General features: G+C 44.7%; 1 protein-coding gene across 1 annotated transcript in view; it reads left to right on the forward strand.

Annotated features, from left to right (window-relative positions):
- The first annotated feature begins 285 nt into the window (after positions 1–285).
- LOC142312862 (uncharacterized) overlaps positions 286–14929 on the forward strand; it is a 103818-nt gene continuing 89174 nt past the window's right edge. The window contains exons 1-6 of the mRNA XM_075351848.1: positions 286–344; positions 764–908; positions 1038–1214; positions 1297–1420; positions 1504–1601; positions 6292–6382. Coding sequence (XP_075207963.1) covers positions 831–908; positions 1038–1214; positions 1297–1420; positions 1504–1601; positions 6292–6382 — 568 coding nt within the window. The 5' untranslated portion in view covers positions 286–344; positions 764–830. The remainder of the gene's footprint in view (positions 345–763; positions 909–1037; positions 1215–1296; positions 1421–1503; positions 1602–6291; positions 6383–14929) is intronic.

Genomic DNA, 14929 nt, shown 5'->3' on the forward strand with positions numbered 1-14929 from the left:
AAAAACAACTGACCGCGTCGCAGCGGATGCAACGCAGCATCATCAGTCACAATCCGTCACTAATAGAAGCCTATGGGGGAAAACAGGATTCCTGCAAAATATTTTGCAGGATACCGTAATTCCTCAAGGCGACGGATTGTGACTGATGCAAAACAACTGAAGTGTGAACTTAGCCTAATGGGGAATCTCCACATCCCTCCACCTGCAGAGCCGCACACTGGATATATGGTATACACTGAGGAGCTGATCATGTGACCCCTGACTCCTCCCCTCCATATGACATCATCACAGGTCCTGTAAGCACAGAACAGCGATATATCCAGTGTGCGGCTCTGCAGGAGGAGGTATGTGGAGATTCCCCATTACATTAACCCCCTCAGTGCTGCGCTCACACTCCAGGAGACAGAACGTGTTCCCGTCTGTGCGGCTCTATCAGGAGATCTGTCTGTATGGGATTAGATGGGGTCACTTCCCTCCTGACGCCGCTCGCTGCTCTGTTACTGTACAGTCTCCATTATGGCCGCCGCCCGCTCCATGTTGTCACTATCAGGAGATATTAATGCTCTATCATTATCTGTTACTGACGGCCCCGGGTCTATATTCTGTGATAAATCTGTGTGTGACTATAGGTGGATTGTGTGTTATACCGGGGGCAGGACGGGGCCAGGACTGGATGTAGGGATCATGTGAAGCCGGTAACAGCTCCGGAGATTTCTTACATGGGATCTTTCTGATGTTACATCGTCATCTTCTCCCCATTCAGGACCCTACAATATCGGATCCTCTCAGATCTTCTATATAAGAGAATTCCCCTGATTGACCCATCAAGGATGGATAAGGACAGGGACAAAATGGCGGAGAGGATATTAAACCTCACCCTAGAGATCCTCTTCCGGCTTACTGGAGAGGTGAGAGATTCTGATGACGTCACATTACATCCTTCTTATCTATGGGAATAACAGATGGACAGAACTGGAGAGGTGAGGACTCTGGAAATGTCTGTAGTGAGATTTATTAATGTGTCTCTCCATATCCAGGATTACACAGTAGTGAAGACCTCTAGTGATCGCTGTCAGGACCCTGTGTCTGAGGGATGGGGAAGACCCCTGAGCCCAATCACGGGGCCTCCACCTCACCCCCTGATACATGAGGACATCAATGACCAGAAGATCCTAGAACTCACCTACAAGATGATTGAGCTGCTGACTGGAGAGGTGACACTGCTGGGAATGCTGGGGCATTATACAGTAACCCTATGAAGGGATCAGGGGATGACAGTATCATTGTATGTGTCAGGTTCCTATAAGGTGTCAGGATGTCACCGTCTATTTCTCCATGGAGGAGTGGGAGTATTTAGAAGGACACAAAGATCTGTACAAGGAGGTCATGATGGAGGTTCCCCAGCCCCTCACATCACCAGGTAATAGACAGGACTATATACACACGGCCTATAATTATCTGTATGTAAGGAATTAATTCAGTCCCTGTATGTGTTTCCTCCAGTTCTATCCAGTGAGAGGACAACACCAGAGAGATGTCCCCGTCCTCTTCTTTCACAGGACTGTAATCAAGAAGATCCAGATGTTCCTCAGGATGATCAGGTAGATGGAGAGAAGGTGTCATGAAATCTTCCTGTGATGTGTAGACGCCTGTGAAGGTCTTGTGCTCAGTCTTGTTTTATCCCCCATTATTATACTCTGAACACTTTATTAGAAACATTTTCACACCCGCATCTGTAACCTATTACACACATAACCGTGTAGTGCAGCGTATAATGAATGATCAGTTTTCAGAATATGACGATTAAACAATCTGATTGTGTCACACAAAGATTTTCACAAACTTCACCTACTGTCATAGCAACGTGCTAATTTATAGACAGGATAGCAAGAGTTATGCTCTGCTAAGGGAGAGGTTCGTTCAGCGTCACAGCGACGTCACAGCAGCGTCACTGAACCGCCGCCCAATAGCAGCGGAGGGGCGGAGATGAGGGGGACGTAACATCCCGCCCACCTCCTTCCTTCTGCAATGCGGCCGGGAGACAGGTAAGGAGAGCTTCCTCGTTCCTGCGGCATCACACGGAGCCATGTGTGCTGCCGCAGGAACGAGGAACAACTTCGTTACTGCGGCAGTAACGATATTCGAGAATGGACCCCCATGTCACCGATGAGCGATTTTGCACGTTTTTGCGACTATGCAAAATCGCTCATAGGTGTCACACGCAACGGCATCGCTAATGCGGCCGGATGTGCGTCACAAATTCCGTGACCCCAACGACATCGCATTAGCGATGTCGTAGTTGTAAAGCCCGCTTTAGTCTCCTTTCATCACATGTTGTGGGGGAGCCAATCAAATCTGCTCCCCTGCTATTTATGCTGGCTGAAATCTTCCACATATGCCAGCTATAGTTTATCTTAATTGGTCTGATGAGGTGTGGTGTTCCAGACTATCTGGTGGAGGTAATGCTTATTGCTTTGTGCAGTTTACCCCTGCTGTCATTTGTAGCTACCTTCCTGCACTTGTTTTCCTCCTCAATCTCCTATTGTCTAATCGTGTGTGTGTGTGTGTATGTGTGCATGCGTGTGTGTGCGCGCAGTGTGTCAGAGTTATAGTTTTCCCTTGTCTGTCTTTATCTGTAGTTATCATGATACCTCTGCCTCGTCTCTATTTCTTGTAGGAAAGGGCGGTATCAGATTAGGTCCGGTCAGAAGCAGGGCCAGGAATGGGACTCAGGGATCTCTACTATTAGGAGTATCATAGAGGTGAGGGACAGCCTAGGGGCCCCTATCCCTCATTATCCAACAGTCACATTGTGACAAAATGACTTTAAACATGGTCACTTTTGCTAGATTAGCCAGGACCAGTATTTCATAGATTGCCAACATTGTGCAGTTTTTTAGTATTCTTTGGCCCTATATCTTTCCTGACTCCTTTTCGATGCTGCCCTCTCTCTGTGTACCATACGTGCTTTGTCTTTACTATCTAGAGTTTTTGAAAACTCCCAAGTCCGTGTTCCTCGTTGTCTTTGTTCTTGCCATCTTATATTCCCTAAAAACTTACAGCTATTTTTCTGGTCTTCCGGCTCAGAACCTCTACAGTGGATTTTCTTTCTTCCTTACCAGATTTCTGACCTGGTCACAAGTCTTACCGGCTGTACTTCAGTGTCTCAGCCACTTATAGACTTCAGGGTCAGTTTAGAAGCACAATGTCCTCATCCTTCCTTATCACACACACACACACCCTGGTCCGGCCATATTTTTTTTGTGTATATTGATATTTCTTTAACCTTAGATTAGCACACTATTGGGAGCTTTTGATAATTTTTCTGATATTGATTTACTCCTTATATATATTTGGTCTGATCTTGAATGCAGGCACTTTAATAGTTAATCTGAAATTTTGCCTGTGGCTTGGTGATTCTCATTCCACACCCATGCATTTCCTTTACCCTCTTTTTTTGTATATATGATCACTTACTTGTAGACTTTTGTTATGATTAAGAGCTGTTTAGCTTGAAACGCATAGCCCGGTTGTTCATACCTTCTTTTTACTTGAGATTTAAATCTTTCAAATAAACGTGATGTTTTCATATTGTTGGATCATTCCACTGCGAGTGCTGGATATACTCATCTCATCTTTAAATTGCATTTTACCCAGGAAGTCGGTCTGAAACTCTGTGCATGGCTTTTTCTATACCTTCATTGGAGTTGGTGATGTGATGAATACTTACTTCTCTTCTCTTTTGTAACTCTCTCCTGCCCAGCTGCAGGGCTTACCTTCTATAACTCTCCCCTGCCCAGCTGCAGGGCTGACCCTCTGTAATGTTTCCCTGTCAAGCTGCAGGGTTGAGCCTCTGTAACACCCCCCTGCCCAGCTGCAGGGCTGACCCTCTGTAACTCTCTCCTGCCCAGCTGCAGGGCTGACCCTCTGTAACTCTCTCCTGCCCAGCTGCAGGGCTGACCCTCTGTAATTCTCCCCTTCCCAGCTGCAGGGTTGACCCTCTGTAACTCTCTCCTGCCCAGCTGCAGGGCTGACCCTCTGTAACTCTCTCCTGCCCAGCTGCAGGGCTGACCCTCTGTAATTCTCCCCTTCCCAGCTGCAGGGCTGACCCTCTGTAATTCTTCCCTTCGCAGCTGCAGGGCTGATCTTCTGTAACTCTCTCCTGCCCTGCTGCAGGGATGACCCTCTGTAACTCTCCCCTGCCCAGCTGTAGGCCTGACCTTCTGTAACTCTCCCCTGCCCAGCTGCAGGGCTGACCCTCTGTAACTCTCCCCTGCCCAGCTGCAGGACTGACCTTCTGTAACTCTCCCCTCCCCAGCTGCAGGGCTGACCTTCTGTAACTCTCCCCTGCCCAGCTGCAGGGCTGACCTTCTGTAACTCTCCCCTGCCCAGCTGCAGGGCTGACCTTCTGTAACTCTTCCCCTGTCCAGCTGCAGGGCTTGAGCTTCTGTAACTCTCTCCTGTCCAGATGCAGGGCTGACCTGTAACTCTCCCCTGCCCAGCTGCAGGGCTAACTCTCTGCCCAACTGCAGGGCTGACCCTCTGTAACTCTCTGTCCAGCTGCAGGGCTGACCCTCTGTAACTCTCTGTCCAGCTGCAGGGCTGACCCTCTGTAACTTTCTGCCCAGCTGCAGGACTGACCCTCTGTAACTCTCTCCTGCCCAGATACTTTTTCTCCTATAACATTTACATAAAAGTGGCTATAATTAACCAGAGCTTTCACCATATAATGACAATAATCTGCATCAGGGTCCTGTAATAACAGTTTATCTTAGAGCCTCACAACTGAAACTTTGTCACACAGCAATTCTCTCCAGGGGGTGCCAGGATGCTTCACTTCTTTATGTGAGCAATATGACATTGCTTTGTCTTTCAGAATAAGGTTTATGGCACACTTGGAATTATGGGTGCTCAAAAAGGGTTCATTCCCGTCATTAGATACAAGAAAACCTGCCACACCAAAAATGAATATAAGTACTTTATTAAAGAGGCAATGCAAAAAATGTAAAGTTTCAACCCCTATACTTGGGTCTTCATCAGACACAATAGATTCTTGTGTAGGGATATGTCTTTAATATGGTGACACTGTCAAAATCACCATGAGATCTGTAGATCGATCAGATTGCTGTTCTGTATAGATGTAATAGTGCAGTATAGCAGAGCGTCTAACAAGCAGGAGGAGGGCGCGTTACTTGTTCTTGCCTCCTCGGCCTTCACAGTTTTCAGATCTTAGTCCTACAGAGCATCTCTGTGACGAGGTAGAATGGGATGTTCAGTGACTGTCAGCTCCACAGTCTAAAGGCTACTTTACACACTGCGATATCGGTCCTGATATCGCTAGTGTGGGTACCTGCCCCCATCTGTTGCGTGACACGGGCAAATCGCTGCCCGTGCCGCACAACAGCCGTCACACATACTTACCTGTCCGGCGACGTCGCTGTGACGGGCGAACCGCCTCCTTTCTAAGGGGGGCGGTCCGTGCGGCGTCACAGCGACGTCACTGAACCGCCGCCCAATAGAAGCGGAGGGGCGGAGATGAGCGGGACGTAACATCCCGCCCACCTCCTTCCTTCCGCATAGCGGCCAGGAGGCAGGTAAGGGGAGCTTCCTCGTTCCTGCGGCGTCACACGCAGCGATGTGTGCTGCCGCAGGAACGAGGAACAACTTCGTTACTGCTGCAGTAACGATTTTTAAGAATGGACCCCCATGTCGCCGATTAGCAATTTTTGCACGTTTGCAACGATGCAAAATCGCTTATCGGTGTCACACACAACGGAATCGCTAATGCGGCCGGATGTGCGTCACAAATTCCGTGACCCCAACGACTCCGCATTAGCGATGTCGCAGCGTGTAAAGCCCCCTTTATTCTCGGTAAATGTAAGAAGCTTTCATGTCCCCATGGGCCTGTAATCCTGCAGAACTATTTCACCACCTAGAATGTTTGACTATAAATTTCTGAACTCCTAAATGCCAAAGTAAATCCAATGCTACTAGTTGAGTGTCTGTATTAATGTGGCCATTCAGTGTATGGTTTATACTTGGTGGAGATGACAGGATAAAGCTGATCATAGACATTAGATGTTGTCTGGATCTTCTCACAATTTTCTGGTTATGGAGACTGCTGGTTACAATTAGGAGGTGACAGGTTGGATTATACAGGAGACCTGCAGCTCTGTGATATCTACTGCTGTAAGTTTTGATCGTCATCTTCATTTATGATCTTTTCTGTTTTTCTGAATCATTTCAAGTGACTTCTTCGTCTGTCTTTGACTTTTACAATATTTGTTTCAGGGTGAAGATCTGTCCCATATTAATACTACAGAGACATATGTGAGGGGTGATGAGCGGTGTAAAGAGGAGATTCTTACAGATAACCGCACAGGTAAGTAGTGACCACTAAATCCAGAGAAATCACAGATACAAGTGCATCTCGATAAATTAGAATATGATAATATCATCAAAGAGTTAATTTATTTCAGTAATTCAATATAAAAAGGGAAACGTATATATTATATAGAGTCAATACAAACAGAGTGGTCTATTTCAAGTGTTTATTTCTTGTTAATGTTGATGATTATGGCTTACAGCCAATGAAAACCCAAAAGTCATTATTTCAGAAAATTAGAATAATTACCACAAGACACCTGCAAAGGTTTCCTAAGCATTCAAATTGGTTCCTTAGTCTGGTTCAGTAGGTTACACAATCATGGGGAAAACTGCTGACTTTTCAGATGTCCAGAAGGCAGTGATTGACACACTCCACAAGGAGGGTAAGCCACAAAAGGTCATTGCTAAAGAACCTGGCTGTTCACAGAGTGCTGTATCCAAGCATATTAATGGAAAGTTAAGTGGAAGGAAAACGTGTGGTAGAAAAAGGGGCATAAGCCACCAGGATAATCTCAGCCTTGATATGATTGTTAAGAAAAGGCCATTCAAAAATTTGTGGGAGATTCACAAGGAGTGCACTGCTGCTGGAGTCAGTGCTTCAAGAGCCACCACACACAGACGTATCCAGGACATGGGCTACAACTGTCGCATTCCTTCTGTCAAGCCACTCATGACCAATAGACAATGCCAGAAGTGTCTTACCCGGGCCAAGGAGAAAAAGAACTGGACTGTTGCTCAGTGGTCCAAGGTGTTACTTTCAGATGAAAATAAAGTTTGCATTTAATTTGGAAATCAAGATCCCAGTTGATAAAACTGTAATAACTGAATTATCTCAAATTGTTCAAGAATTTAGGATCAAATTGAGTCAATATTCTCTGCTTTATTCTAGTCCAATTAATGTACCAATATAATTCATACAATAGATGGCGGCTCCTGCACCATCAACAGCACAAATCTAGAGCTGCACATGAAGCCAAACAGGTCCGAATTCTGCCAATATAATTGTCAGGATTTTTTACATGGCCGTCTACATCCAGCCTTATCAAACTTATTGCCTACAGCAAGACGACGTCTTAAAGACATTTTATTAAAATTTACATAGAAGCTACAAGTAGAGGTAGGACTGCACATAAGATAGCCCTGCAAATAATATGATGGCCCCTTCATAGCCCTTTAAATAGTAGGATGACCCCCCCCCAAAAAAGCTCTCCAAATAGAATAATGCCCCCCACAGACGAGAGTTCAAGAAACTGGCAATTTCCCACACTGAGACAACTGTAGCTGACTTTCGGATGAAAGCTGATGATTGTTTGGTGGACAAGTTCTGGGAGCCAGATCGTGATTGATGAGAACATGATGTCAGCAGGAGGAGGGTGGTGATATCAACAAAAAAGAGGGCAGTCAAGATTCGCCTAAATAATCTGGGGGTAGATATGCTTCTTCTGTGTCAGCTTTGTAGCAGGTGATGCCACAATTGCTGTTGCTGGAGGAAACTCAATAGCTTTTGAAAGCTCAGGTTGTGGTTGCACTGGTGGCAAGCGCCACATGCGAGCGTCTCGATGGTTGGAATTCATTTTTCATGTTGCCATCTGATGAATCTTTTGCAATGTGAAGGCTGCTCTGGAGGAGTAAAATAGACAGTGGACACTTAAGCATGAATAGATTAGGAACTTCAATGCTTCCTAAACACATGAAGCCACATACTTAATCATTTGAGAAGGCAAGCAGGCCAGCTATAAAAGCAAGACTCAAACTATACTCTTCCCCCTTCTCCTTGCATTTAAAACCAGGTTACATCCTCACATAGTACCTGGTCGGTGTAATCATTATCATCTAAACGCTTGCTTGTTGTACTCCTTTATGACATGAAGCATCAAGTATCTTTCCCTTGATTGTATAGAGATGAACAGATATACAATCCAGTGATCTATGTTTTTGCCATCTCAACTCCCACATGGTCAAGTAGCTGTTGGTGCAGTCAGTGCTGTTTGACTTACTGTGCTGCACTGTCTTTTGAGAAATGATGGAGTGTGTTCAGCCTTGCTTAATGTGATGGGGTCCTTCTCCGATATCACACAATCAACAGAGCGAGAGATGAGTGTCCAATCCAAAGATCATTTATTCCAAGCAAATCAAAAGGTCCAAGAAATAATCCACCACACAGAGGGTAAAATAGTCCAGTAATTGGATAAATGTTTTGGGGATGAGTCACAATCCTCCAGCAGTCCTTTTTCAGGGAAATCAGAGTCTCACAGTCTCTCTGGGGTGTTAGGGGCACTTTGCACACTGCGACATCGCAGGACGATGCTGCGATGCCGAGTGCGATAGTCCCCGCCCCCGTCGCAGCAGCAATATGTGGTGATAGCTGGCGTAGCGAAAATTATCGCTACGCCAGCTTCACACACACACTCACCTGCCGTGCGACGTCCCTGTGGTCGGCGACCCTCCTCCTTGTTAAGGGGGCGGGTCGTGCGCCGTCACTGCGACGTCACACGGCAGGCGGCCAATCGGAGCGGAGGGGCGGAGATGAGCAGGATGTAAACATCCTGCCCACCTCCTTCCTTCCGCATAACCTACGGAAGCCGCAGTGACGCCGGTAGGAAATGTTCCTCGCTCCTGCGGCTTCACACACAGCGATGTGTGCTGCCGCAGGAGCGAGGAACAACATCGGACCGTCGTGTCAGCGTAATTATGAATTACGCCGACGCTGCACCGATGATACGATTACGACGCTTTTGCGCTCGTTAATCGTATCATCTAGGCTTTACACACTGCGATGTCGCATGCGATGCCGGATGTGCATCACTTTCAATTTGACCCCACCGACATCGCACCTGCGATGTCGCAGTGTGCAAAGTGCCCCTTAGCTTTTACCTCAGAGGATCAATCTTGCTTCTTCTCTCTTGTCTTTCTCACCCAGACTGACCAATCTCCCAGGTAAATCAAGCGTTTAGGTGGATCCCAGGCCCCCCTCCCCCAGACTTAGGAACAAAAGCCCGGCAGGGGAGGGATTAACTGGCAAACAGGATAATGTATACAGAATGGACAGAGCACCACGCCCAAAATATGAACCCATACAAAACCACACACAACCCACAATATCCAACCATCACAATTAAGTATACATATCTGCCATTATTTCTCACAGAAAGTGGTGGCTGGTCTTTGCTCAGATATGTAGGATTACATGGGCCACTGTTTCTCTTGACAATGAGCCTGAAGTTCACTGCACCATAGACACATAGGGCAGCAACTATGGTCATGGACAGCACATGGTTTTTCATAGCCCACTCTTCGGGATGGGCGAATCCGGAGATTTTCAGGTTCGGCGGGTCCAATCGGATTTAAAAAAAACAAAACAAAAACAAAGCCCGGTTCAGGACCGAACTTGAACTCGAACATCTGCTCGGACGCCAATCCCCATGTAAGCCTATGGTGACTTGAACATTGTGCTTTAAAATGGTGGTAGAAAGGGCTAGCAGGATTAGAGCAGAACGGTTATACTCAGAGAGTCTTCCTAACACTACTTCCGTGGACGCTCATTAATCCTCATACATATAAACTTCTCCCCTGCCCACTGGTAGTCCCGGCATCTGTGATTGGTTGCAGTCAGTCCCCATTCTGTGTGATAGTGTCCGTGACAGCGTGTGTGATTCAACCAGCCTGCTAACCTATAGTGTAAAAATAAATTAAAAAAAAAAACATTTACAAGCTATGATAGTAGATGCTAACTGTTCCGGGTGCACAAACGTTTGCATAGGCTACTTTTCCGTTTTTGTTAATTTAAAAATGTAAAAGGTGAATATAAAAAAAAGGTTTTTCTAAAATACAAAGGAAATGTGTCATCTTTAATTGTTATGCCTTTTAGAGATCTTTTCATCTTCAACTTGCATAACTGTTCACAATAACAGAAAATTTTTACCAGGGTGCCCAAACTTTGTATGCAACTGTATATAATAGTGAAGACATTAGAATGTATGGGCTTCTGGTAGATATATATTAGTGAGGACAAGAGAATGTTTGAGCTCCTGGTGGATATATATTATTGAGCTTCTGGTACATATATATGTGTCTGTATTGTGCTCCATGTATAGATAGATATAGATAAATAGATATACAATATATATACATAGACGTGTATGTGCTCACTTTATACATGCTTATATACTGTGTCTGTGTCACATACTGTGTGTAGGTAGCAATCATTTAAGAACCCTGAATGCGTAGATAAGAGTTCAGAAGTGTAAACATGTCAGCAATCACCAGGATTGGCGGATTGCTGATGTGGTTCCGATATTTAAGAAAGGTAAGAGGGTAGATCCAGGCAACTACCGTCCAGTAAGCCTGACATCAGTAGTATGCAAAGTTTTTGAGGGCATTTTAAGGGATGACATGCAAAAATATATTGCAGAAAATAATATAATAATTGACAGACAGCATGGATTCATGAAAGATAAGTCGTGTCTAACCAACATGCCGGGGGTCTATGAGGGGGTAAGTTCAAATCTGGATATTGATAATGCAGCTGATGTGATTTATTTGGACTTTGCAAAGGCATTTGATGCTGTACCACATTATAGCCTTAAACTTAAACTCCAGAAGCAGGGACTAGGGGAAACTACAGTCATATGAAAAAGTTTGGGCACCCCTATTAATGTTAACCTTTTTTCTTTATAACAATTTGGGTTTTTGCAACAGCTATTTCAGTTTCATATATCTAATAACTGATGGACTGAGTAATATTTCTGGATTGAAATGAGGTTTATTGTACTAACGGAAAATGTGCGATCCGCATTTAAACAAAATTTGACTGGTGCAAAAGTATGGGCACCCTTATCAATTTCTTGATTTGAACACTCCTAACTACTTTTTACTGACTTACTAAAGCACTATATTGGTTTTGTAACCTCATTGAGCTTTGAACTTCATAGGCAGGTGTATCCAATCATGAGAAAAGGTATTTAAGGTGGCCACTTGCAAGTTGTTCTCCTATTTGAATCTCCTATGAAGAGTGGCATCATGGGCTCCTCAAAACAACTCTCAAATGATCTGAAAACAAAGATTATTCAACATAGTCGTTCAGGTGAAGGATATAAAAAGTTATCTCAGAGATTTAAACTGTCAGTTTCCACTGTGAGGAACATAGTAAGGAAATGGAAGAACACAGGTACAGTTCTTGTTAAGCCCAGAAGTGGCAGGCCAAGAAAAATATCAGAAAGGCAGAGAAGAAGAATGGTGAGAACAGTGAAGGACCATCCACAGACCACCTCCAAAGACCTGCAGCATCATCTTGCTGCAGATGGTGTCAATGTGCATCGGTCAACAATACAGCGCACGTTGCACAAGGAGAAGCTGTATGGGAGAGTGATGCGAAAGAAGCAGTTTCTGCAAGCACGCCACAAACAGAGTCGCCTGAGGTATGCAAAAGCACATTTGGAGAAGCCAGTTACATTTTGGAAGAAGGTCCTGTGGACTGATGAAACAAAGATTGAGTTGTTTGGTCATACAAAAAGGCGTTATGCATGGAGGCAAAAAAACACGACATTCCAAGCACTTGCTACCCACAGTAAAATTTGGTGGAGGTGCCATCATGCTTTGGGGCTGTGTGGCCAATGCCGGCACTGGGAATCTTGTTAAAGTTGAGGGTCACATGGATTCAACTCAGTATCAGCAGATTCTTGACAATAATGTGCAAGAATCAGTGACGAAGTTGAAGTTACGCAGGGGATTGATATTTCAGCAAAACAATGATCCAAAGCACTGCTCCAAATCTACTCAGGCATTCATGCATGGGAACAATTACAATGTTCTGGAATGGCCATGCCAGTCCCCAGACCTGAATATCATTGAAAATCTGTGGGATGATTTGAAGCGTGCTGTCCATGCTCAGCGACCATCAAACTTAACTGAGCTGGAATTGTTTTGTAAACAGGAATGGTCAAATATACCTTCATCCAGGAACTCATTAAAAGCTACAGGAAGCGACTAGAGGCTGTTATTTTTGCAAAAGGAGGATCTACAAAATATTAATGTCACTTTTAAGATGAGGTGCCCATACTTTTGCACCGGTCAAATTTTGTTTAAATGCGGATTGCACATTTTCTGTTAGTACAATAAACCTCATTTCAATCCAGAAATATTACTCAGTCCATCAGTTATTAGATATATGAAACTGAAATAGCTGTTGCAAAAACCCAAATTGTTATAAAGAAAAAAGGTTAACATTAATAGGGGTGCCCAAACGTTTTCATATAACTGTATATGCAACTGGGTAAGTAATTGGCTAAAATATAGGAAACAAAGAGTAGTCCTAAATGGTACATTGTCTAAATGGGCTATAGTCAGCAGTGGTGTACCGCAGGGATCTGTGCTAGGACTGATTCTTTTTAATCTCTTTAATAATGACATTGTGGATGGGATTGATGGTAAAGTGTCAATCTTTGCTGATGACACCAAACTATGTAGGATATTAAAAACTGACCTTTAGCCTAGCTTAACCGAAGAGGAAATAGAAGCCCTAAACGCAGACATTACAGAGGAAGAGGTTTCAAGAACAATAGGGGAACTCAACACTAATAAGGCACCAGGACCTGATGGTTTCAATAGCGAATTTTATAAAGCACTTAAGGACCTGATTTCACCGGATCTAACCTTAGTATTTAATGCAATCCTGGGAGGAACATAAATCCCTAGAAACGCCAACATGGCGTACATTAAATTGATACCTAAGGGAAATAAAGATCTGGATGACCCCTCGAGCTACAGGCCCATCTCGCTCATCAACCAGGACTTAAAAATAATGTCCAAAATCATGGCTGACAGATTGGCCATGGTCCTACCCGGGTTAATTTCAGAACATCAGGTAGGGTTTATTAAAGGGAGAAATGCGGTGACCAACATCAGGAAGACGATTTTAGTGGTTGATGCGGTTCGACTGGGGCGTACTGAGGGAAGGGCTTTAGTCACACTCGACGCTAAGAAAGCGTTCGATAATGTTAATTGGGGCTGGTTGGACAAGGTGATGGAAGCTGCGGGGCTTATAGGTAAAATGAGACTCTACATCAAAAACCTATATGCTAACTCGGGAGGAAGGATACACACCCCGGGCTTCCTGTCGGAAGTGTTTCCTCTGATGAAAGGGACGAGACAGGGATGCCCGTTATCCCCCCTACTATTTAACCTGTCAATTGAGCCGTTATCAAGGGTTCTGCAGGGTCACAATAGTTTCAAAGGAATAAACATAAGGGGAGCAGAAATGAAGATAGCACTTTTCGCCGACGACGTGATTTTATTTATGGGGGACCCAGGCGCGGACCTGCCCTGCACACTTGACATGATTGAAAAATTTGGATCTTTCTCAGGTTTTAAGTTGAACAAAAAGAAATGCAAAATTCTATTTTTGAAGGGAGTACAAGGGCCAACTGGGAGAAACTTAAGCGAGGGTCATGTGAATGGGATTCCTATAGCACAATCATCAGTTAAATACCTGGGAGGGAGGACCGTGGAATCAATTTACAAATTGAACTATGGTCCACTGATCAGGAAAATTATAAACCAACTGAGAGGCTGGAAGGGATTACCCTTACCACTATTGGCAAGATGCCATCTCATAAAAATTATGAGCTTTCCCAGGTTGCTGTACCCCTTCCAAACGATTCCGTTACTGATAACAATAAGGGATGTCAACAGACTCAACTCAGCGTATGCAGATTTTGTTTGGAGGGGAAGGAAACCTAGAATAAAGCTGCGTACGCTGATAAAGTCAGTGGAGGAGGGAGGAATAAACTTCCCGGACGTCAGGGGGTACAACATTGTGTGCATCATGAGACATGTGATTTACTGGCTGAGAGGAACGAGCAGACACTCAGATCATGGCATGGAACACAAGTATGCGGAGCCATGGGACCTGACGTCCATTCTTCACTCCCCACTGTCCAAGGTTGAAGGTCACATAAGAAATTCAATTATATTCCGAGACACCATGCTGGCCTGGAGGTTGGTAAGACGGAAATTGGGACTTTCATGGAAGGTATCAAAATATCTAAATCCTTGGGCATCGCCAAACTTCCCCCAGGGGCGGGAGAATAAACTGTTCCTTAGATGGAAAGAGAAGGGCATTAGAAAAATGAAAGATGTTATGAGTGTGGAAGAGAGAAGGTGGCTGACAGGATGGGAAGTGCTGGATAAATATGACCTCAACAGTTTCCACATTATCCAATATGAACAATTGAAGCATGGAGTAATGAGAGATCTTGGAGAGATTGGAAGGGAACTGAACAAGAGCATGATTGACAAGCTAATGGAGTGCGATGTAACAAGTGTGAATGTCTCTCAAATATACCGAACATTCAGAGGTGTGTTAATATCCCGGGAAGACAGTTGTACGCTTTTAGTGTGGGAGAAGCAACTGAAAGGACGAGAAGTAGTGGGTGACATACTGAAAGGATGGGTGCAGATGCGGAGGCAGGTCACCAATGAGAGCTGGAGAGACACCCAATTTAGGATATTGCACAGGGCGGTGTTGGGTTTCAACATACCGGGT

Source organism: Anomaloglossus baeobatrachus, chromosome 5, assembly GCF_048569485.1.
Source record: "Anomaloglossus baeobatrachus isolate aAnoBae1 chromosome 5, aAnoBae1.hap1, whole genome shotgun sequence".
Classification (NCBI taxonomy): domain Eukaryota; kingdom Metazoa; phylum Chordata; class Amphibia; order Anura; family Aromobatidae; genus Anomaloglossus; species Anomaloglossus baeobatrachus.